Consider the following 21,649-nt stretch of genomic DNA (forward strand, 5'->3'; position numbering starts at 1 on the left):
TTATCCCACTGCACGTCATGCTTGGGCCAGTACTTAGAATTCTTCTCTCAGTAAAAGGCAAGAGTCTGGAAAAGAAATTTAGGCCCAACCTAGCCCACAACACAGATACTTGGGTTGTCTTCTGCCTTCCCATGGGTATTAGCAGGAAGCTGGATCAGAAGCAGAGCAGCTAAAACTCAGACCAGTACTCCAACACGGGAAGCCAGCACCACAAGCAGTGGCTTAACCCACTGCACCACAACACTGAGCACTCCAGGTCCCTCTTGATCTTCCCACCAATGCTTCCTTTGCCTGCCTGCTCCAATGGTTTCACTCTGAGACTCCCCAATTTGCTGCTTGATTTAATTTGGTCAGAATCCCCGTGGAGCTTTTAAAACTCCCAAAGTGGAGGAACTTCCAGAAAGATGGTACAGACACAATTTTCCCTATTATTCCTGCCAAGTACAAGCAAAACATGCCAGACATTATATATGCAACAGGTATGTGGAGACTCTGAAAGATGGAGAGAAACAGGCAGGCCAGCTAGGGACCGCAGCACCCAAGGGACCACACGGCAGTGAGTTCTCTGCCTTTCCTTTTTGCACCACATACTCCAAACGGCTGGCCAGCGCCGCGGCTCACTAAGCTAATCCTCCGCCTTATGGCGCCAGCACACCGGGTTCTAGTCCTGGTCAGGGCGCCGGATTCTGTCCCAGTTGCCCCTCTTCCAGGCCAGCTCTCTGCTGTGGCCAGGGAGTGCAGTGGAGGATGGCCCAGGTCCTTGGGCCCTGCACCCCATAGGAGACCAGGATAAGCACTTGGCTCCTGCCATCGGATCAGCGCGGTGCACTGGCTGCAGCGCGCCAGCCGCAGCAGCCATTGGAGGGTGAACCAACGGCAAAGGAAGACCTTTGTCTCTGTCTCTCTCTCTCACTGTCCACTCTGCCTGTCAAGAAAAAAAAAAAAAAAAAAAAAAAAAGAACCAACAACAAACTGCTACAGAAACCAGAGGTCCAGACACACCAACACACACAGACAAGACACAGAGTGCCAAGAAAGCCTGCTCTCCCTAGCCAGACGACCAAGAAAAGTGCAACTTAGCATGATGGAGAATTTTCAGAGAATAACAGCTCTACTCCAGCTAAACACTACAAAAAAAAACAGAAAACGCAGTGACCCCATCCCCACCAACCAAGCGGAAATTTAAAGTTCTGCCCTCACACAGCTGCACCGAGACGCTTCAACTGCACCCTCTCTCCAAGTAGTATCAGCCAAGGGCAGATGGGAAGCCAGGCATTCACCCCACCGGCAGTAGCATGGCCTCCTCCTTCCCCCTCCTGGAGTGTCAGAGGAGGTGGAACAGTCAGAACTATCACCACCACCTGGGATAACAAGGCAGGTGGCAGCCATGCGGGCAGCAGTCACGAGGCATCACTGCCACTTCCCGCCTGGCTGAGGCCTACAGGACGGCCTAGACGTCCACCCCGACCTGACAGCAACAAGGTGGCAGCCTCTTCTCACTTCCCTAACAGCCCCTGGGCACAGGAGCCCTGTTGGACAAAGACTTAAACAAGACCCAGAATTGCATAGCATAATACCCAAAATATCCTCCAAGTTTCAATAGAAAAAAAAAAAAGTCAGTCATCATTCCAAGAAGCAGGAAAAATCTCAACAAGAATGGGAGAAGACAATCAACAGATGTCAATGTCAGGATGACAGACATAATAGAATTACCTGGCAAAGATTTTAAAGCAGCCTTCACAAAAATGCTTCAACAAGCAATTATGAGTATGCTTGAAACATGAAAAAGTAGATGTTCTGCACAAAAAAACAGAAGATATAAAAACTGCAATGCCCAGGTGACACTCCACACTAATTGAATCAAAATCACTAGGAGTACTCAGACATCAATATTGGGTTGTGTTTGTTTGTTTGTCTGAACTCCTCACAGACTCCAGTGAGCTACCAAGTTTGAGCAGCAGGGCTCTAACACCATGATTCTCAAACTAAGGTGTGGGTCAGAATCCCCTGAAACACCTGATAAAGCTACAGAGACCCAGACCTTAGGCTACTTCAATAGACCGGGTCTTAATTTTGTTTTTTTACTAGTTTCCAGGTGATTCTGATCTAGATCAAATATTGAGAACAGCTGCTCTAATCAACCAAATGAATTTGCAGGTAATTGCCTTCATTTGATGAAGCTGCAAAACCCTTGACCAGAAGTAAGAAGAGCTGCATGTCAGGGACCTCTAAGGACTTGCAGGAAAACGTTTTAATCACACTTTGGTTATGAGTGCCCCAGATGTGTTTAACTTGGGCTGCCAATTTTAAGAAAAGAAAATCCACACACATCAAAGAGCCAGTTTGAAAATGTAGTTACAGTACAGGGTATGTGTGTTTATGGGAATAGCATGGGAGCGAGATAATATGTTACCTGTCACTTGGCTCATGGGAGACATTAATCTTCCCCTTGGCAGAAAAAGAAAATGCTTCCACATGAGTGCCTCTTCCCATCTGAAGAGACCAAAACAGAAAGGTAAGAATTTATAGTCAAGAGGGGGGGAAAAGGACAGAACCACGGAGTTTTTCCATCATACCTTGTGTGCTAAGGAGTCCAACCCAAAAGGTACCATCTCCTGGGCTGGAAGCATTTCAGTATTTAAATCCCCTTGGAAGGGGCCTTGGGGCCCGTGAGCAGAGAGGACTTGTCCTCAGAAATGGGGATGCAAGGAGCCAGAGTTGTGGCATGGTGGGTTAAGCTGCCACCTGTGATGCCGGCATCCCACATGTGCACTGGTTCCTGTCCTGGCTGCTCCGCTTCAATTCAGCTCCCTGCTAATGCATCTGGGAAAGCAGTGGAAGGTGGCCCAAGTACTCATGCTACTGCTACCCATGTGGGAGACCTGGATGGAGTTCCAGGCTCATGGCATCAGCCTGGCCCAGCCCTGGCCATTGCAGTCTTTTGGAGAGTGAACCAGCAGATGGAAGAACTAACTAACTCTCTCTCTCTCTCTCTCTCTCTCTCTCTCAGATTAACTTATTTAAGGAAGGGAAAGACGAGAGGGAGGAATGGAGGTGGGAAAGGAAAGGAAGAGAAGTTGACAAGGGGTGGGGTTCCCATTAGGCAGGAAACACATAGGCAAGAGCCCAGCAGAGTAAATCTCTCCCAGAAGGAAGGGCATCCCAAAGCATGGCTCCTGCCCACTCTGCCACCCACTCACTAATGCCTCATTTCCCTCTCCAGATATCACCAACAGGGTCCACCTGAACAGTCTTCCCAGACGGCTTGTAATCCATTGGCACGGAGCAGCAGCCCAGTCCATAGGTCACAGACATGATCACAGCGGGAAGGGCTAAGACCACCATGTTTAACAGACCATTTGCCCATCAGTCCAACAGAGAAAGAGATGCTCCCAGGAAGCCACTGTAATGATTACAGCAGTTAAAATACACAAAATACTTATTAATATACACAAAACATGGGGCTGGCGCAGTGGCATAGCTGCTAAAGCTGCTGCTTACAGTGCCGGCATCCCATATGAGCACCAGTTCAAGACCTAGCTGCTCTACTTCAAATCCAGCTCTCTGCTATGGCCTAGGAAAGCAGTAGAAGATGGCCCACGTCCTTGGGCCCCTGTACTTGCATGGCAGAACTGGAAGAAGCTCCTGGCTCCTGGCTTTGGATCAGTCCAGCTCAGGTCATTGAGGCCATTTGTGGAGTGAACCACTGGATGGAAGACCTCTCTCTCTCTCTCTCTCTCTCTCTCTCTCTCTCTGCCTCTGCCTCTCTGTAAAAAAACTTTCAAATAAATAAATAAATCTTTAAATAATATATATGTATATACACAAAACACACACAGTACCTGACCAACATTAGCTGTTGGTCCTTTGAAAGACATACAGCATGTCAGTTAACAGTGGGCACTGCGAGCCAGACTGCCCAGCTGCAACCCCTGGATCCAACCATTACTAGATGGAGACTACAAGCAAGCTACTCTTCCTCTCTACCCCTTGGCTTCCCCTCTGTCAAAGGCTGGTAACCACAGTCTCCTGACCCACATGGTTGTCTGGGGGATTCATCATTTCACAGGAGCCTGGCAGAGTGCATGCAACAGCATGCTTTCTAAATAGGAGTGATCACTGTGTTACCTTTCTTTCATGTGGCCAGCATGAGGCAGATATGTAGGGAGAACCCTCAACCCCAGAAGAGCCTGTAGCCTAGATACGCAGACAAGAAATACACACATATGACCAACAGAATAGAGGGTATATGGTAATTCAGAAGCAGCCTTTCTCTCATATGCAATTCTCCTTATCTCCTCCACTCTCTCTTTGCAACACACACACACACACACACACACACCCCACGGGCTAATGAATCTTGGGATGTTCCAAACACAGGGTGCACTGGGTAGCAACTGCCCTTACTCCCTTAATTCCTGCCTCATTCAACACTCAAGGCTGGTGAATGGCCTGGGAAAGCAGCAGAAGATAGCCCAAGTGTTTGGGCCCCTGCCACCTATGTGGGAGATCAAGTGAAGCTCCTTGCTCCTGGCTTCAGCCTGGGCAGCCCTGGCCATTGCAGCCACTTGAGGAGTGAACCAGTAGATGGAGGATCTCTCTCTCCCTCTCTCCTTCTCTATCTTGTTCTCTTTCTTTATCTCTCTCTCTCCCTCTCTCTGCAACTGACTTTCAAATAAATAAATAAATCTTAAGAAAAATAAACAAGTGGGAGTAGCCAGTGACCTCCAATCTCACGGACAGCCCATAAAGGTGTAAGACAACCAACTGGGCTACATGCAGGGAGTGGGCGAGTAGGGGATTCTAAAGCACTCCAACACTCTACATGCACTGAACTTCCACGAGTGCCATTTTAAATAACTTTAAAGCCAGCTGCACCAGGACTTAAAAGCAAACATGATATGAAACAGAAAAACTGAAAGGAAAATGTAAGCATCATAAGGTAGTAATTAATCCCGTGATACAAGATTGCTTCTGCTTAGCTTACTTCTGCTTAAAGAAATATGTCCAAGAAATTCAGAGAAAGACAAGTAAAGAGACAACATACCACACTTAAGATTTTGTGACTTCTAATCCTAACAAGGATTAAAAGGCTGGAACAAATGTGATCTGCACATGCACCAGAACCTAGTTAACCCCTTTTTATTCCTTCCCAAGGAGGCTGACAGCTATTTTAAGCCCTCAAAGTAATCATGCTGTCTGATTTGCAACTTTAGGCATCAGAGTAATGTTAGCTAGATTATTTAAGCAGGCATGTATAATGAAGATAATGCAGTATGAGGCCTATGACTCATAAAAGAACTCAGCATATGATTATTCTATAGAGTAAAGCCGTGCACAGATGAAACTTACAATTGCAAACTGAAGGTCTTAATAGCAACAATAGCCACTGAAACCAACCGTGTAGCAGGCACTGTGGCAGGCCACCTCCATGAAGTACTCATCTAATCCACTCATCAATCCTATGCAGTAGGTGCTATTTGTAACCTCACTTTGACTGACGTGAATGCTGCAGGAGATGTTCAGGAACTCATGCAAGGCCACACAGCGAGTAAGTCTTTTTATAAAAATGACAATTATCTATTCCTGAAAATGGCCATATGCTCTAAACTCAGATTCTAACTCCACCGGACATCCATCACTGGAATTTCATTTATGTCAGGAAAAGATGATTACTCAGCACCTCCACAGGAAGGTACACAGGAGGCCGATTCAGAAAGAGGCCATGCCATGGAGTCCCTTAAGTCATTAGGGGCCAAGAGTCGCAGACGAAAGCAGAGAAACAGTCTCGAGAGGAGACTGGAGCCAATTAAGGCATCTCCCACTCTTGGAAGACTCAGGAGGGCCTTGACATCCCTACAGGGAGCATCTTAGAAATTATACTCATTTACTCAAAATACACTTTCTATAGACACTGCTGAAAACAAGTGCAAGTGAGAGGACATGACAATGACATCAGAGATGAAAAATCAAACCAAGGCAACCAGCTCAATCACAAAGAAGGCTGGTTCACTCCCTTCAACTTGGAGGAGGGACTGGTAACATCCATGTCGCAGAGTGACATGTGAACAGGAGAGGAAGTCAGAGGGAGGTTTGGGGAATGGTGAGTGCTCCAACTGGGTTGAAGCACAGGGTGATAAAAGGGAATTATTCAAAAATAGAGCACCTTGAACCATACAAAAAATTCTGGATCTAGTAGATTTATAAACTTTTCATGTTGAGTGGGAGGATAACCATATTTCAGGAAATTTAACAGACCAAAAATTTATACGACAAAGGGAATCAGAAGAAGTGGAGCACTGAAGGCCTTCAGAAGGCAACTGACAGTCCTGATAAGAGACAAGGCACAACTGACCAACCAGGGTGCAAGGATGGATATCACACAGAGTGTTCAAGAGGACTGTGGCATAGCAGGTGAGCCTGCCACCTGTGATGCCAGCATCCCATATCGACACCAGTTCGAGTCCCAGCTGCTCCACTTCCAATCCAACTCTCTTCTATGGCCGGGGAATGCTGTGGAAGGTGGCCCAAGTCTTTGGGCCCCTGAACCCATGTAGGAGACCTGGAGGAAAATTCTAGCTCCCAGCTTCAGATAAGCCCAGCTCCAGTCATCGCAGCCAATTGGGCAGTGAACCAACAGATGGAAGAACTTTCTTTCTCTCTCTCTCTGCCTCTGCCTCTCTGTGGCTCTGCCTTTCAAATAAATAAATAAATTTTTTAAAAAAATAGGACTTGGCAATTGACCTGATTTGGAGGGATAGGAGGGTTGTGAGAGAGAAGAGCCTGGCCATAATAGGTAGGTACCCAGCAAACAGCCAATGGGTTGGCTTTTAATGAAAGAATTCAAATAACACTCCAGGGTGCCAGGCCTGGGTGCCTGACAGGGTGGTGGGGTCACTGAACTGAAGGAAAGATAAAGTCAGAGAGATTTGATTTCAAGCTTGTTGAGCAATGGGGTCAGCAACTGGTCCAAGTAGAGTGGCCAGCAGGAAGCTGGAAATGAAGACCTGGAGTCTGGACCAGTGTCAGAGATCCAGGCGACCAACTGCATAGCAAAGGAGGTGGGAAGTGGTGGAACCCACAGAACAGGGAATGGAGCACTCACAGGGGAGGCTGAAGGCAGAGAAAGAGCAGCAGCCCAGAAGAGGAGCCAGCAAGAAGAAGACAGAGGAGGTGACGGAACAATTTCCACGTGGCAGCAAGGTCACACGTCAGGACATGGCCAGGGACTGAATGAGCACTGAAAAGCTGCAGAGGGTAGGGCACATGTTCACGACGATCAGCTGTGAAAGGAGAGATCCACATGTGTTAATAAAGAGAGAGGCAGGGCCAACGCTGTGGTGTAGCAGGTAAAGCTGCCGCCTGCAGTGCCGGCATTCCATATGGCCACCAGTTCGAGTCCTGGCTGCTCCATTTCCCATCCAACTCTCTGCTGTGGCTGGGAAAGCAGTGGAAAATGGTTCAAGTCCCAGGGCCCCTGCACCCATGTGGGAGACCCAGCAGAAGCTCCTGGCTCCTGGCTTTGGATTGGTGCAGCTCCAGCCGTGGCAGCCAGTTGGGGAGTGAACCAGCAGACGGAAGATCTCACTCACTCGCTTGCTCTCTCTCTCTGCCTCTCCTTCTCTCTCTGTGTAGCTCTAACTTTCAAATAAATAAATCTTTAAAAAAATAAACAAATAAAGAGGTGGAGAGAAGGCTTCATGGAAGCGAGGCCACAGAACATTCCTAGGCAGAGAGGAGTGGACCAGTGTGGAGCAAAATTGGCCATGCTGAGGTGGGGAATGAAGGGAGGGCAGAAGAGTTTAACAGGAGGGGAAAAGAAAAATGCAGTGGGCTACATCAAAATTAAAAACCTTTGTATTTCAAAGGACAGCAAATTCCAAGAAAATGAAAAGACCATTCACAGGATAAACATTCAAATCTATATAAGGGATTTAAATCCAAAATATATAGAAGACTCTTACAACTCCATAGTAAAAGATCATCCTGGGGCCGGCACCATGGCTCACTTGCACTAGCATCCCATATGGGCGCTGGGTTCTGGTCCCGGTTGCTCCTCTTCCAGTCCAGCTCTCTTCTGTAGCCCGGGAAGGCAGTGGAGGATGGCCCAAGTGCTTGGGCCCCTGCACCTGCATGGGAGACCAGGAGGAAGCACCCAGCTCCTGGCTTCAGATTGGCGTAGCTCCGGCTGTGGCGGCCACTTAGGGGGGAGGGGTGAACCAATGGAAGGAAAACTTTTCTCTCTCTCTCTCACTGACTAACTCTGTCAAATTAAAAAAAAAAAAAAAAAAAAAAGATCATCCTATTTTCAAATGGGTAAAGGAACTGAATTGGCTTTTCTCCCAAGAAGATACACAATTGGCCCCAAGTACACATGAAAGGATGTTCTGTATCATTATTCAACAGGGGAATACAAATCAAAACCAAAATGAAATACCACCTCACAGCCAGGAGGATGGCTAGAATCAGAAACTCAAACATTAACAAGTGTTGGGGCCGGCACCGTGGCTCATTAGGCTAATCCTCCACCTGCAGCGCCGGCACCCCGGGTTCTAGTCCCAGTCGGGGCGCTGGATTCTGTCCCAGTTGCTCCTCTTCCAGTCCAGCTCTCTGCTGTGGCCCAGGAGGGCAGTGGAGGATGGCCCAAGTGCTTGGGCCCTGCACCCACATGGGAGACCAGGAGGAAGCGCCTGGCTCCTGGCTTTGGATGGGCACAGTGCGCCCGCTGTGGCAGCCATTTGGGGGGGTGAACCAATAGAAGGAAGATCTTTCTCTCTGTCTCTCTCTCTTACTGTCTAACTCTGCCTGTCAAAAAAAAAAAGTGTTGGTGAGGATATGGATGAATCAGAATCTTAACACACTTCTGGCAGAAAGGTAAAATGATGCAGCCACAATTAGAAAAAAACCTGTTAGCTCCAAAAATAGCTACACGTAGCCACCAAAGGACCCAGCAATTCCACTCTCACTTATCTCCCCAGGAGAAAATGCAAGTATGCACAAATACTTAAGCATGCATGTTGATATCAGTATATAAAAAATTAAGAATAACCTAAGTGTTCATCAACTGGTGGGTGAACAAAATGTGATCTATTCCTACAATGGAATATTATGAGGGCATAAAAAGGAATGAAGTACTGACATGTGCTACAACACAGAAGAACATTATGAAAGGCTGAATGCTAAGTGAAAGAAATCAAAGTCCCATGTTTTACATGACTCCATTTATAGGAAACATCCGGGAAACGCACATCTGAGACAGAAACTAGACAAACTACTTAGGATGGGGGTCAGTGGGGTGTAGGAGGGTGATGGCTGAAAGGCACTGGGTTTCTCTGAGGTGACAAAAATGCTCTAAAATGGATCACGTGATGATTGTAGACATCTGTGAATATACTATGTTTTAAATTAGTGAAGTATACAGTATGGGAATTGTACCTCAAAATGCTATTAAAAAGGGGAATGAAGAGGGGAGAAAGTCCCTTTTCCAAAAACAGAAAGGAAGAAGGGAGGAAGCAAGGATCAGTTTGGCAGTGAAGGGCAAGAAAATGGGGAGGAAGGGACCTTGGCAAGGTTCCAGGCTGCTCAGGGAACAGGATAACAACTAAAAGGTCACCGGAGATCTAAGGGTAGCGTCAAGGCAATAGAGCAGTGAGGAGGCAGTGGGTAATTACAGCTAAAGAAAGCATTCTGAAAGTTTGAGTTCCTGAAAGTAGCAGCATTATGAGTAAGAAATAATAAGCAGTGAGTGGAGTCTGATCAGGGTCCTGGTTATAGACAGTTTGGTGAAGGTCATCATTACCTGTTGCTGCATGATTCTGATGACTAAAATGAACTGGGACATTTTGGGCAAAAGAGGCATTCTTGAAAGCCACAAAATCATGAAATATATGGCTAAGGCAGCAATAGCTTTGTCCATCATATCCAAGACACTAGTTGTGAAGAAAAACCCAGGGACACCTGAGAGCAACAGAAAGACAAAGCAAAACAGGTGCCACGGGGCCGGCGCTGTGGCCTAGTGGCCTAAGCCTCCATTTGTGGCACCCACATCCCACACAGGTGCTGGTTCATATCTCAGCTGCTCCTCTTATGATCCAGCTCTCTGCTATAGCCTGGGAAAGCAGTAGAAGATGGTCCAAGACCTTAGGCCCCTACACTCGCATGGGAGGCCCAGAAGAAGCTCTTGGCTCCTGGCTTTGGATCGGCTCAGCTCCAGCCATTGTGGCCATTTGGGGAGTGACCAGTGGATGTAAGACCTTTCTATCTGTTTCTCCCTCTTTGTCTATAACTCTACCTCTCAAATAAATAAAATCTTAAAAAAAAAAGTGTCATTTCAGAACAGTGCTAAAACTTTAGGACTCATTGGCCTCCTAAAGTGGTGTGGGCAGAAGACAGCAATGGGTTTAAAAGTATTCTGGACCGGGATCAGCACTAGGATGTAGAGGGGAAAGCCACTGCCTGCAGTGCCAACATCCCATATGGGTGCCAGTTCATGTCCCAGCTGTTCCACTTCCAATCCAGCTCCCTGCTAATGTGCCTGGGAAAGCAGTAGAAAATGGCCCAAGTCCTTGGGCCCCTGCACTCACATGGGAGACCTGGAAGGAGTTTCTAGCTGTTGGCTTCAGATCGGCACAGCTCTGGCCATTGTGGCCATTTATGGTGTGAACCAGCAGATGGAAGACCTTTCTGTCTCTCCCACTCTCTTGTCCGTAACTCTGCTTCTCAAATAAATAAATAAACTTTAAAAAAAAAGTATTCTGGACAAATTCATAAGAAGGTGGCATCAGAGAATACACCTGCCCCTCTATCTGAATCACTACTGACTCAGAACTCAGGAAGATAGGCCCCTCAGTCTGCATGAAGGAAAAGGAGGGTCTAAAAAGGAGTACAAACACCCCAGGATATGGTGGGGCAGGTTCTGGGAGCCCCTGCCCATGCATGTCGCACAGCTCCAGCTGGGTCAGGGACATCCTACTGATGGTGAACAGATGTATTTGTGGTCTTCCTCTGAAAGCTCTCTCTACAGTGTGTTCAAGAGGCATCCACAAGCATCCTGCTGTGTAGGTTTACTGAAATCTCTAAAACCCCATCACAGAAACCATCAATGGGTTAAGCAATTTAGCAAAGACAGAAATATGGCTATTCAATTCCATTCCAAGCCATCTACATGTCCCCACACTGCAAAATCACTCAGCAATACGACAATATATTCGGTGCTTTCAGGCTTTCTACAACTGGTAATTTCTTCCACTTGACAAATGATTTTTTTTATTGCTGACTATGTATGCACTTGACATTGGGGGATAAACAGAAGCATGAGACATGGTACTTCAAGAATATTCCATATAGTCAGAGAAGATACATGTGGAATGGAAAGAACAAAAAAACTCTGCAGCAGACTGATCCAAAGACCATTTCAATGGTACCTCTCATCCCATGTGCAATCTTGCAATGTGACCTTGACATTCTCCCCATCAAGAAATTCAGTCTATTTATTGTCCCCTGTAGCCCATTTTGGTCAACAGAATGCAGCAGAAGTGACCCTTGGAAAGCCAAGTCTTCTGAGCTTCTGCCTTCCTTCTTGGAACGCTTCCTCTTAAAAGCCAGTTGCCTAACAACAAGGCCACCATGCTGTGAGAAGAGCCAAGCTGGTGGAGGGAGCCAATAGCCATGTGGAGGACCACCAAGGCAGCCATGAATGAAGACTTCCAGAACCTTCCAGCTCAGCCACTGATGAATGTAGCCAAGTGAATGTTCCCATCAACACCACACACAACTGAAGAACAGCACATCCGGGCCTGCCTAAACTCCTAACCTGCAAATCAAGAGCAGAGTAAACAGTTGTTTCATGCATGAGTCTTGAGGGAGTTTGTTACTCAGCAATAGATAACTGAAACCAACCTGAAGACAGGGACCCAAGGATCAATTCTAGTTCTGTTATTATCCAGCTATGTGACCTCGGGTCAATGACTTCCCCTCTAGACCTCAATTTCCTCATCTGTAAAACGAAGGTTGTATTGAACAAGCCAAGGTGCTTTCCAGCTCTGATAGGACATACGGATACCAGCAAATGGCATATGTATGCAGTTCTAGGGAGCCATTATTTCAGGATCAAGTGAGCCCTGTAGTAGATGAGAGAACATACACCAGGAGTCAAAAGTCCGGGAAGGTGTAGATTAAAATGAGGAAGTAGCTAGGACACTGCAAGGTGCACAGTAAACACTCAATAAGCATCATTATCTGGCACTGAGTTCTGTGACTCTGGACAGGTTCATCTCTGATTCAGTTTTTGCCTCTGAAAAGTAGACAACCCTCATGTTCCTGTTTCTACAAGAAGAAAGGTCTTTGTATGTGAAAGTCCCAAGCAAACAAAATGTAATGACATTAATGCTCTAATATCCCTGCACCACTGTCAACAGAAGTCTCTTTCTGACCAAGCAGATAGAGAGAGTCAGTTGAGGGCACTGGGCACCAGGAAGGCATAGTGGAAGATCAAGAGACACACAGGTTAGGAGAGACCATAAGCTTTCAAGCCGTCTGAGATTTGACCATTTACCCACCAGCTCCAGTCAGTGAGGCAGGTACACATGCTAAACATGGTCAGCAGGAATCCCTCCTAAAGGGAAATCTGGACACAGCCCAGCATTAAAAATGTGAACAAGATTCTATATCAGAATCCTAGAGGCTAGAACCTGAAGACACCTCCACTAGAGAGCCGCGATTCAAACCACTGCCCAGCACAGAGTGAACAGTCAATAAAAATTATCAAGCATGTAAGTGCCAGGTTTGGGAATCTGAAGACAAAGCTCTAGGTTTATATCCTAGCTTTATCATATACAGCTGTGAGTACCGAGGCAGGCAACAACTTCCCTGAGCCTATAACTTGGTTTATAAAACAGACATAAGGAGACCCATCTTGCAGCAAGTAGTGAGAATTAAATGAGGTATTGCCAGGGTTAAACATCTAGGATTCTGCTTCAAGATTAAATGCATTTTTTAAGGTGCACAGGAGCTCTGCCACCCAGACACCCTTCAATCATAACCCTAAACCTTCCAGTCTCTGCATAGCCCGGAAAATAAGCTACCTACATATATACAAAAACACAGCTCCATCCAGCGTGGATTCTGTAAAACTGCCAGTCCTAGGGAGAGAAGGCTCACCCACCAAGGGTATACAACAAGGCCTGTACTCCTCCAAAACAAGGGGAAAGTGTGGAATAGATTCAAACCCTGAAATCCCAGTGATTGTGCAACCCCCTGACACTGCTCTGTAGGGACGTGGACACCAGCCAGAAAAGGCACTTTGCCTTCTCTGCACATGGGACAGAAAGGCTTCTGCTTCTACCTCTGCTTGGGTCTTGAATGACAGCTATGGTGTTGGAATGTGCCAGTGCCCAGCATGAATTACTAAGAAGTGGGAGCTTAGGACACGGTCCTCCAAGTCAGCCTTGGCCTCAGGAAGCTGCATCACTTCCCTTCCTATGTGCCCTTGTCCTTTGTTCTCTAACTCGCTCTTCTCAAAACAGAACCCTTGGTCCCCTATGTCGCAGATCTACGCCAGGAGCACGGCTCAGACCCACTGTGGCTCCTCCTCCTGACCAACAGCTTCTGTGAAGCTAGGAAAGTTACTATAGGAACTACATCACACAGCCCCCAGACATTTGCTTAGAAGAGGAAACTGTACACTTGGTACTGGAGAGCGAGGAGATCCAGCAGCTTGGAAGCAAGCTGCAAGCCCAGGATTTCCCCAAATCACCTGCATTAAGTCACCTGGAATGCTCCTTAAAGCATGTACCCCCAGATGTCTCAAGGTAGAATCGGGGTGGGGCAAGAATGGACTTTTAATGCCCTCACCTGGTGATTCTTAGGCATATCAGATTTGGGGCACCTATTTGGGCTTAAATATAGAGGACCATGAAACAAGATTAAAAAGGCTTATAAACACTTTGAATATGATCTCCCTTCTTACCTTCAGTCTTGCAAGACAGAGCACTGGTTTTGCAACCAAAACAAAAGCCAATTTCCCAGTGTATGTACATTCAAGAAAATTAAAATCATGAGACCATGATGAAAACTTACACTTGCAAATAAAAATCCTGTTCACCAAATCAACAGGCCTGGGCAAAAATTAACCCAAACATCCACTCTCAGACCAACCAGATCTACCCAGGGAGATGAGAGATGTGAGATAAGATCTTGGCTGCAGCCCCATTCTGGTCCCAACCGTGCCCAGTAATTCAGCTCTGCATTCCACTGCACAAGTCGAAGGGAGGGGGTGGCACCTCCCAGCTCTAGCAAAATGGTAGAGGGCGAAAAGGAAAACATTGTAAGGACAACTGACCTCACTGGGCACATGTCAGAGCCTTCACCACTTGAAGGCCATGAGCACCTAATGGAATGATCCTGCGATGCTCACAGCCTGCAGTGATGAACAAGGTAAGAGTAAAACTGTCTCCACGTTTTCAATCCCAACAAGACCCAGCCTACTTGGAGGGGCAATGCTTTGTTTCACTTGGCAACAGTGCAGAGCATCCTGGGTGTTGATGTGACTGGGGAGGGCAGGTGGCATGAAGAAAGGGCAGAGAACTCCACAGAAGAGCATTCTTCCCAGCGATGGCCACTGGAACCTCTATGCAGTTTCAGAAGCCAGAACTCCTCACCCAGGGAAGTGCATCACAGGGCGCCAGCCTCATTCATGGGGCTGGTCTGCGGACCTAGGCTAACACCCAGCTCCTCCCCCAGGACAGCCCTGGGGCTTTGGCCTCGGCGCTGAAAATTTCAGCAAAATTCTTCAACAGCAGCAGATCCCTACCAGATCCTGAAACTTAGCATTGCACCACAAAAACTAGCAAATGGGTAGCTTTCCCAAACACACATACACACACACACACACACACACACACACACACGGTTATCTTCAACGGTCGGGATGCAAAAAAAAAAAAAAAAAAAAATCATAGCAAATCAGACATCCAGAAAGACATACCAGGACCTGGTTACTACCTGAACACTTGAAAAAAAAAAAAAAAAAAAAAAAAAAAACCACCTGTATTCTTTTCCCCAATGAGGAAGCAGGCATTTCTCTTTTAAAAGACCTTCCCGAAAGCACCTCTCCCACGGGAGCCCAGCAGGTAAATAACACCAGAGCTTCCTTAAACGAGTCTCGGAAACCAGGTGTGCAGACTGCGCTCAGTCACCAGCTCCTCCTTCGGAAAGAGGGGTCCGGGAAGTAACTCAATCCCAGTCCACGGCGGGGAAGGATGGCGGAGTCCGCAGGTGGGAGGAAGGGGGGGAAGCAACGCCGCTCAAACTTTGCAGTTGCAGCTCTGGGCAGGAGCCCGCGGAATTACACACCCGAGTAAACAAGAGTCGCCCTCCGTACCAGAAAGGCCCCCAACTCGGCCTAGCCCCCTCAGCTCCGGGGCCAGCGTGGCCGTGCATCCCGGATAAGCCCCCTCCCAGGCGGTCCACTTGTCCGCAGCCCCCTCACCTTGGCCTCAAAGCAGATGCCGTGCTGGAAGGCGTCCTCGTTGTGCAGCGGGATCCGCAGGTCGTGCCCATCGTCCACAAGGTTGTACTTGGTTTTGCTGGGCATGGTGACCTACGGTGGACCCGCTCCTCCAGAGGAGTTGGCGGCGGCGACAGCGGGAAGGGGCCAGCGAGACCCCGGGAAAGGCAGACTGAAGCCCGATGAGGCGGGCTGGCGGGGATGAGGGGCCGCGACCCGGAGCGGCGCCGAGGGCCGAGAGGCAGCCGGCGGCGCGGATAAGGGCGACGCGAGCGGCGCTGTGGCCGCGCAATTCCTGCCGCCGCCGAGGACGGCGGCTTGGGAAGCGGCTGCACGAGCGGGCGCGGCGCGGCGCCCTAGCCCGGAGATCGGAGCAGTGGGCGCGCGGCCCGAAGCGGGACTGGGCGCGGCGCCGGCCCCAGAGCGACACCACGGACGGCCCGGGACGAGGAAGAAAAGGCGGCGGCGGTGGCGGCGGCGGCGGCGGAGCGAGGTGCCTGTCACGGAGACGCCGGATCAGCCGCCAGCCGGCTACTCCTCCCGCGGGGGCGGGCCCGGGCCGGCTCCTCCCGCCGGCCGCCGAGGCCCCGCCCGCCGCCGGCCCGCCCCCGCGCGCCCCGCGCTGCCCGCCGAGCAGGTGAAAGTCCCCGGCGCGCGGCGCTCGGTGCTGCCCGCGCTGCCCGCGCCGCCAGGGCCGCCGGGCCGCCAGGCCGCCACACCCCGGCGACTTCGCCCCGGCCGCAGGCTGTGGGCTCTCGAGAACCCGAGCTCAGTCCAGTTTTCCTTTTTGGGAGTCGGGTTCCGAGCCGGGCGCAGTTAGCACCCGCGGCTGCGGCGCCGTCAGGTTTTGATTGTGGGAAAGGGTGTTTATTTTGTTTTCCTGTTTTACCGGGAAGGCCCCGGGTCCGGTCGCAGATTCCCCGGACATGAGCTTCTTCCTCAGTTCTGAGAGTCCGCTTTGCCGGGCAGCGTCCGAATGGGGCACCAGCTCAAGTGTTGCTTTTGCTGCTGTTCCATTCAGCGGTGATAGCTGACTTGTGCTGGTGGTGGGGGAGGGGACAGGTGTCACCATTGTGGAAATGTAGTAAGCAGAAAAGGAGTACTAAGGACTAGAGAATCTGGGGGATATTCTGATTTCAAAAAACTTCTATAAGTGGGGATGGACAAGCGGGCTTCCCCAAGTTATTTCTGACCGGTGCATTGTTGTTCCTGTCTTAGTAAATAAATATTTGAGTCCAAGTTGCCTATTGTAAAGGAGACTTCGTTGTCTCCCTTACACGAAAAGTTGAGAAAAGCTGCATAATTATTCCCATGATGGAAGAGATTGGATAATGGAAAGATTGTAAACATGTTTAATTTCCTATCAGTGCAAAATATGCAAATGAAGGAGCCATAGCAGGAGTTAATGACCGATGTACTCAGTATCAAAACACCACAGAAAGGCTAGTAGAGAGGATTTTCAGTGTTCCCATCATCAATCAATTATATGTGTTTGAGGTGACAAATACACCTGCTACACTGATCTGATCATTACAGATTATATATGTAATTGCACCCCATCAATATGTGCAATTACCATGTGCCAAAAAAGAATATTTTTTAAAATCCCTAGGTAGAAATACATGATATCTACAATTTACCTGGCTTAATATTACTCCAGAATTTCCCTAAGTTAAACAAGCCAGTGCCAAAACTAGTTGAACTTGACATTACTTAGACCAAGTGGTCAGCTCCACTGTGGAATTTGTCCCTGTGGACACATTCACCCAAGGCAACCCACGGGGCCAGTTGTCACTGATCACAAGAATTGGCATCACCACGAAGCATCAATGAAACTGCTTGCAAAAGACGTGTCTTCCTTCAACAGTTTCCATGATAAACTCATACAAGAGGATATATGATTGGCATAATTATATTTCTCAGTTTGTCCCAAAGCACTGGTGTACTACACACTGCCTTTGCTGAGCAGAGGTACTCCCTGCCTGCCGAAATGACTCGTCAAGATGTGCATCTTCTGGGACAGCTCCTTAAATAAAAACAAGCTGATGAGTAGGACAAATTAATCATGGACGCTATGCTGTAGAGACCTCGTCCATAAGTGTTAGTAAGAACCAAGATCATTTGCATGAGGAAATGTGCCACTAGCCTTTTTATAAATCTGGGAATGAAAGTCTGATAAGGTGTATTTGACTCTTTGAATGTCACGCCCACAGTGGCTCTCATGTGCATCAGAAATGCACTCTTGAAAAGCTGGCACAGCAACTCAACAACTTACAAGCAAGACTTTAAGTAATTACTTCATTGATACTTCCTATTCTCTGCCAAATTTAAAATGTCCTCCGACTCCTAACCGCCTGTTTTCTGGATTAACTTGGGTCTCATTGGGCTGCTGAATTTATCAGAGTTTCATATCTAAATCTGTAACACATTGTTTGTAGAAAAAACACAAGCAAAAAACCTGAAGCCCCAAAGGTATTCCAGGTACCGGTAAAGACACTACTATATAATAAACATCCATTCCAGACTTAGGAAAATGAATAATAATTGTCAATACTCACTAGCTTTCTCTATATGCCAGGCACTGTTTTTAAGAGTCTTACATGTAGTACTTAATTTTCATGAAAACCCTAAGAGCATCCCATTTTTAAGAGCCTGAGGCACAGAGGGGTTTGAATAACTTGCCCAAGGTCCCACACTTAGTAAGGAAAGGAGCCAGAATTTTGTTTTTTTAAGATTTATTTATTTACCTATTTGAAAGTCAGAGAGAGGGAAAGACAGAGAGGTCTTCCATCCACTGGTTTACTCCCCACATGGCCACACCACCCAGGGCTGGGCCAGGCTGAAGCCAGGAGCCAGGAGCCAGGAGCTTCTTCCAGGTCTCCCACATGGGTGTCAGGGGCCCAAGCACTTGGGCCATCTTCCACTGCTTTTCCTAGGCACATTAGCAGGGAGTTGGATCAGAAGTGGAACAGCTGGGACTGGAACTAGGACCGGTTTGGGATGCCGGAGCCTCAGATGGCAGCTTTACCCACTGTGCCACAACACCAGGCAAGGACCCAGAATTTAAATCCATATCAGTTCTATATCAAGAAGAGGTGGATGGGGCCAGCATTGTGGCCTAGTAGGCAAAACTGCCACCTGCAGATCCAGCACCCCATGTGGGTGCCAGTTGGAGACCCAGCTGTTCCATTTCTCATCCAGCTCCCTGCTAATGCACCTGGGGAAGCAGAGGAAGATGGCCCAAGTTCTTGGGCTCCTGTACCCATATGGGAGATCTGGAAGAAGCTCCTGACTCCTGGCTTCGGCCTGGCCCAGCCCTGGCAGTTGCAGTCATTTGGGGAATAAACCAGCACATGGAAGAATGAACTCTCTCTCTCTCTCTCTCTCTCTCTCTCTCTCTGTGTGTGTGTGTGTGTGTGTTTTCCTCTCTCTATGTAACTCTGAATTTCAAATAAATAAGTAAATCTTAAAAAAAAAAAAAGAAAGAAAGAAAGGGGAGAAGGAGGAGGTGGTTTGCACAGAAAGCTTATTGCAAATGAGATGCATGTCAAATTCAAGGCCTGTGTTTTATTTAGATATGTGTTGTTGCTAAGGTATATTCAACCCATTCAGTTAGATGAAATATTCCAAGGAGAAGCCTGTTCTCTGTGTTGGCCTAATACAATGTCAGTGCCATGCAGGCATGAAAACATCCTTTCAGAAACAATGGGTATCCCAAGGAATTTCCTTTCTTTTTTTCAAGCCATGATTTCAATCTTGTTTTTACACTTTTTTTTTTTTTTTTGACAGGCAGAGTGGACAGTGAGAGAGAGAGACAGAGAGACAGGTCTTCCTTTTTCCGTTGGTTCACCCCTCAGTGGCCACCGAGGCCGGTGCACCATGCTGATCCGAAGCCAGAAGCCAGGTGCTTCTCCTGGTCTCCATGCAGGTGCAGGGCCCAAGGACTTGGGCCATCCTCCACTGCACTGCTGGGCCACAGCAGAGAGCTGGACTGGAAGAGGGGCAACCGGGACAGAATCCGGCCCCCCACAGGTACTAGAACCCGGTGTGTCGGTGCTGCAGGCGGAGGATTAGCCTATTGAGCTGTTGCGCCAGCCTACACCTTTTAAGATAACTGAATTCCAGGGGTGGTTAAGCTACCGCCTGAAATGACAGCATCCTGTATGGACTCCAACTGGAGTCTGGTTGCTCCACTTCCAATTCAGCTCCTGCTAATGTGCCTGGGAGAGCAGAAAAAGATGGCCCAAGTTCTTGGGCCCCTGCACTCATGTGGGAGACCCAGATGGAGTTCCTGCTTCTAGCTTTGGCCTGGCCCAGACCCAGCCATTGTGGCCGTCTGGGGAGTGACCCAGAGAATGGAATATCTGAGTGTGTGTGTGTGTGTGTGTGTGTCTTTTCTCTCTGTAACTTTTCCTTTCAAAGTAAATAAAATAAATCTTAAAAAAATAAATAAATGACTGAGTTTCAGGGCCAGCACTGTGTTGTAGTAGGCTATGCCTCCACCCATGGCACCAGCATCCCATATGGGCACAAATTCATGTCCCAGCTTTTCTATTTCTGATCCAGCTCCCTACTATGGCCTGGGAAGGCAGCAGAAGATGGCCCAAGTCTTTGGGCCCGTGCACCCATGTGGGAGACCTAGAAGAAGCTCCTGGCTCCTGGCTTAGGTCTGGCCATTTCAGCCATTGCGACCATCTGGGGAGTTAACCAGTGGATGGGAAATATCTATCTATATCTCTCTCACTCCTTCTCTGTCTCTGTATTTCTACCTTTCGAATAAATCTTTTTTTAAAAGAAATTTTTAATCTGAAGTACATTTTCTTAAGATATAAAGTACTCAATAGTATAAAATATGTTACTTTTTTATATAAATGAACCCATTTATTATAGGCTGCTGATGTCTCAAAGATGGCGCCTCTACTGGACTTTTAGTTCTTTCAGTCTTCTGATCACAGACTTCACTGTGACGGCGGAAGTGGTGTTGTATGTCCAGGCTCACCAGCCAGTTTTCATGCAGGAGCCATAGTGCCAGATCCCCATGGCTCGTCTCTTCATCTTGGTTTTGCCGCAGAAGGAGCAAATGTAATTGGCATGCTGGCTGATTTCAATCTTGTTCACCATTTTCGGGAGGGAGGAACCATAGCGGGTCCTGTATTTACCCTTCTTGGTGTGTTTCACCATATCGCTGCCACCTAGGTCCAAGCCCAGAGAGCTATGCTAACTTTTTTTAAAAAATCATTGTTAAAAATCCCAAATCATTGAGCATTAGAACTGGAAGTTACTTCAGAGATCACCTCATTAAGCTCCTTCGTTATGAGTCTCCATCATTAGAATCCTTTGTTATAAATCTCCGTCATTAGAAACCTAGAAAGATAGGGGCTGACGCTGTGGCATAGTGGGCTAAGCCTCCAGCAGTGCCGGCATCCCTTATGAGTGCCAGTTCGAGTCTTGGCTGCTCCACTTCCAGTCCAGCTCTCTGCTATGGCCTGGGGAAGCAGTGGAAGATGGCCCAAGTCCTTGGGCCCCTGCACCCATGTGGGGAGACCCAGAAGAAGCTCCTGGCTCCTGGCTTTGGGTAGGCCCAGCCCTGGCCATTGTGAGCATCTGGGGAGTGAACCAACAGATGTAAGACTTTTCTCTCTTTCTCTGTCTATAATTCTGCTTCCCAAATAAATAAATCTTAAAAAAAGAAACCAAGAGATACGACATCATTTGCCTAGTCATGACCATGAACCAGAACTCCTAACTCAGTAATATTTCCATGGCACAAAGTGGGCTGTAAATAAGTCAACAGCAAACTTTACCTTTATTTGAAATTGAGAAGATAAATTTGCTTTTGATCATGAATCCCTCCTTTGCCATGCTAAGCACTATGCGTGCACTGTCTTGCCTCATTGTACTAAGCGGCAGGGGCCAGCAGTAGCCCTATTTTACAGGTAAGGTAACTGAGGCTCAGAAAAGGAAGTCATGAAGCAGTAATCCTTAGGAGGTCCTTGCAGGAATATAGCCAAAAAAGAACAAAGAATATAAGGGGACTTAAGAAAGTTTCCAGAAAACTGGAATTAAAAGTATGAGTTTGGGGCTGGTGTTGTGGTGTGGCAGGTTTAGCTGCTGCCTATGACACCAGTATCCCATGTAGGCACT

General features: G+C 47.8%; 1 protein-coding gene and 1 pseudogene across 2 annotated transcripts in view; both read right to left on the bottom strand.

Moving 5' to 3' along the window:
* The window catches only part of C7H1orf226 (chromosome 7 C1orf226 homolog), a 343,498-nt gene extending 327,449 nt beyond the window's left edge, over positions 1-16,049 (bottom strand). For both annotated transcript variants that reach the window (XM_008264164.4, XM_051857177.2), the window contains exon 1: positions 15,488-16,049. In XM_008264164.4, the coding sequence (XP_008262386.2) occupies positions 15,488-15,592 (105 nt within the window). In that variant the 5' untranslated portion in view covers positions 15,593-16,049. The remainder of the gene's footprint in view (positions 1-15,487) is intronic.
* A 4,373-nt stretch (positions 16,050-20,422) lies between these two features.
* On the bottom strand, positions 20,423-20,686 carry LOC108177578 (large ribosomal subunit protein eL43-like; annotated as a pseudogene).
* Between the last annotated feature and the right edge of the window lie 963 nt (positions 20,687-21,649).

This window comes from Oryctolagus cuniculus, chromosome 7, assembly GCF_964237555.1.
Source record: "Oryctolagus cuniculus chromosome 7, mOryCun1.1, whole genome shotgun sequence".
In the NCBI taxonomy this organism is placed as follows: domain Eukaryota; kingdom Metazoa; phylum Chordata; class Mammalia; order Lagomorpha; family Leporidae; genus Oryctolagus; species Oryctolagus cuniculus.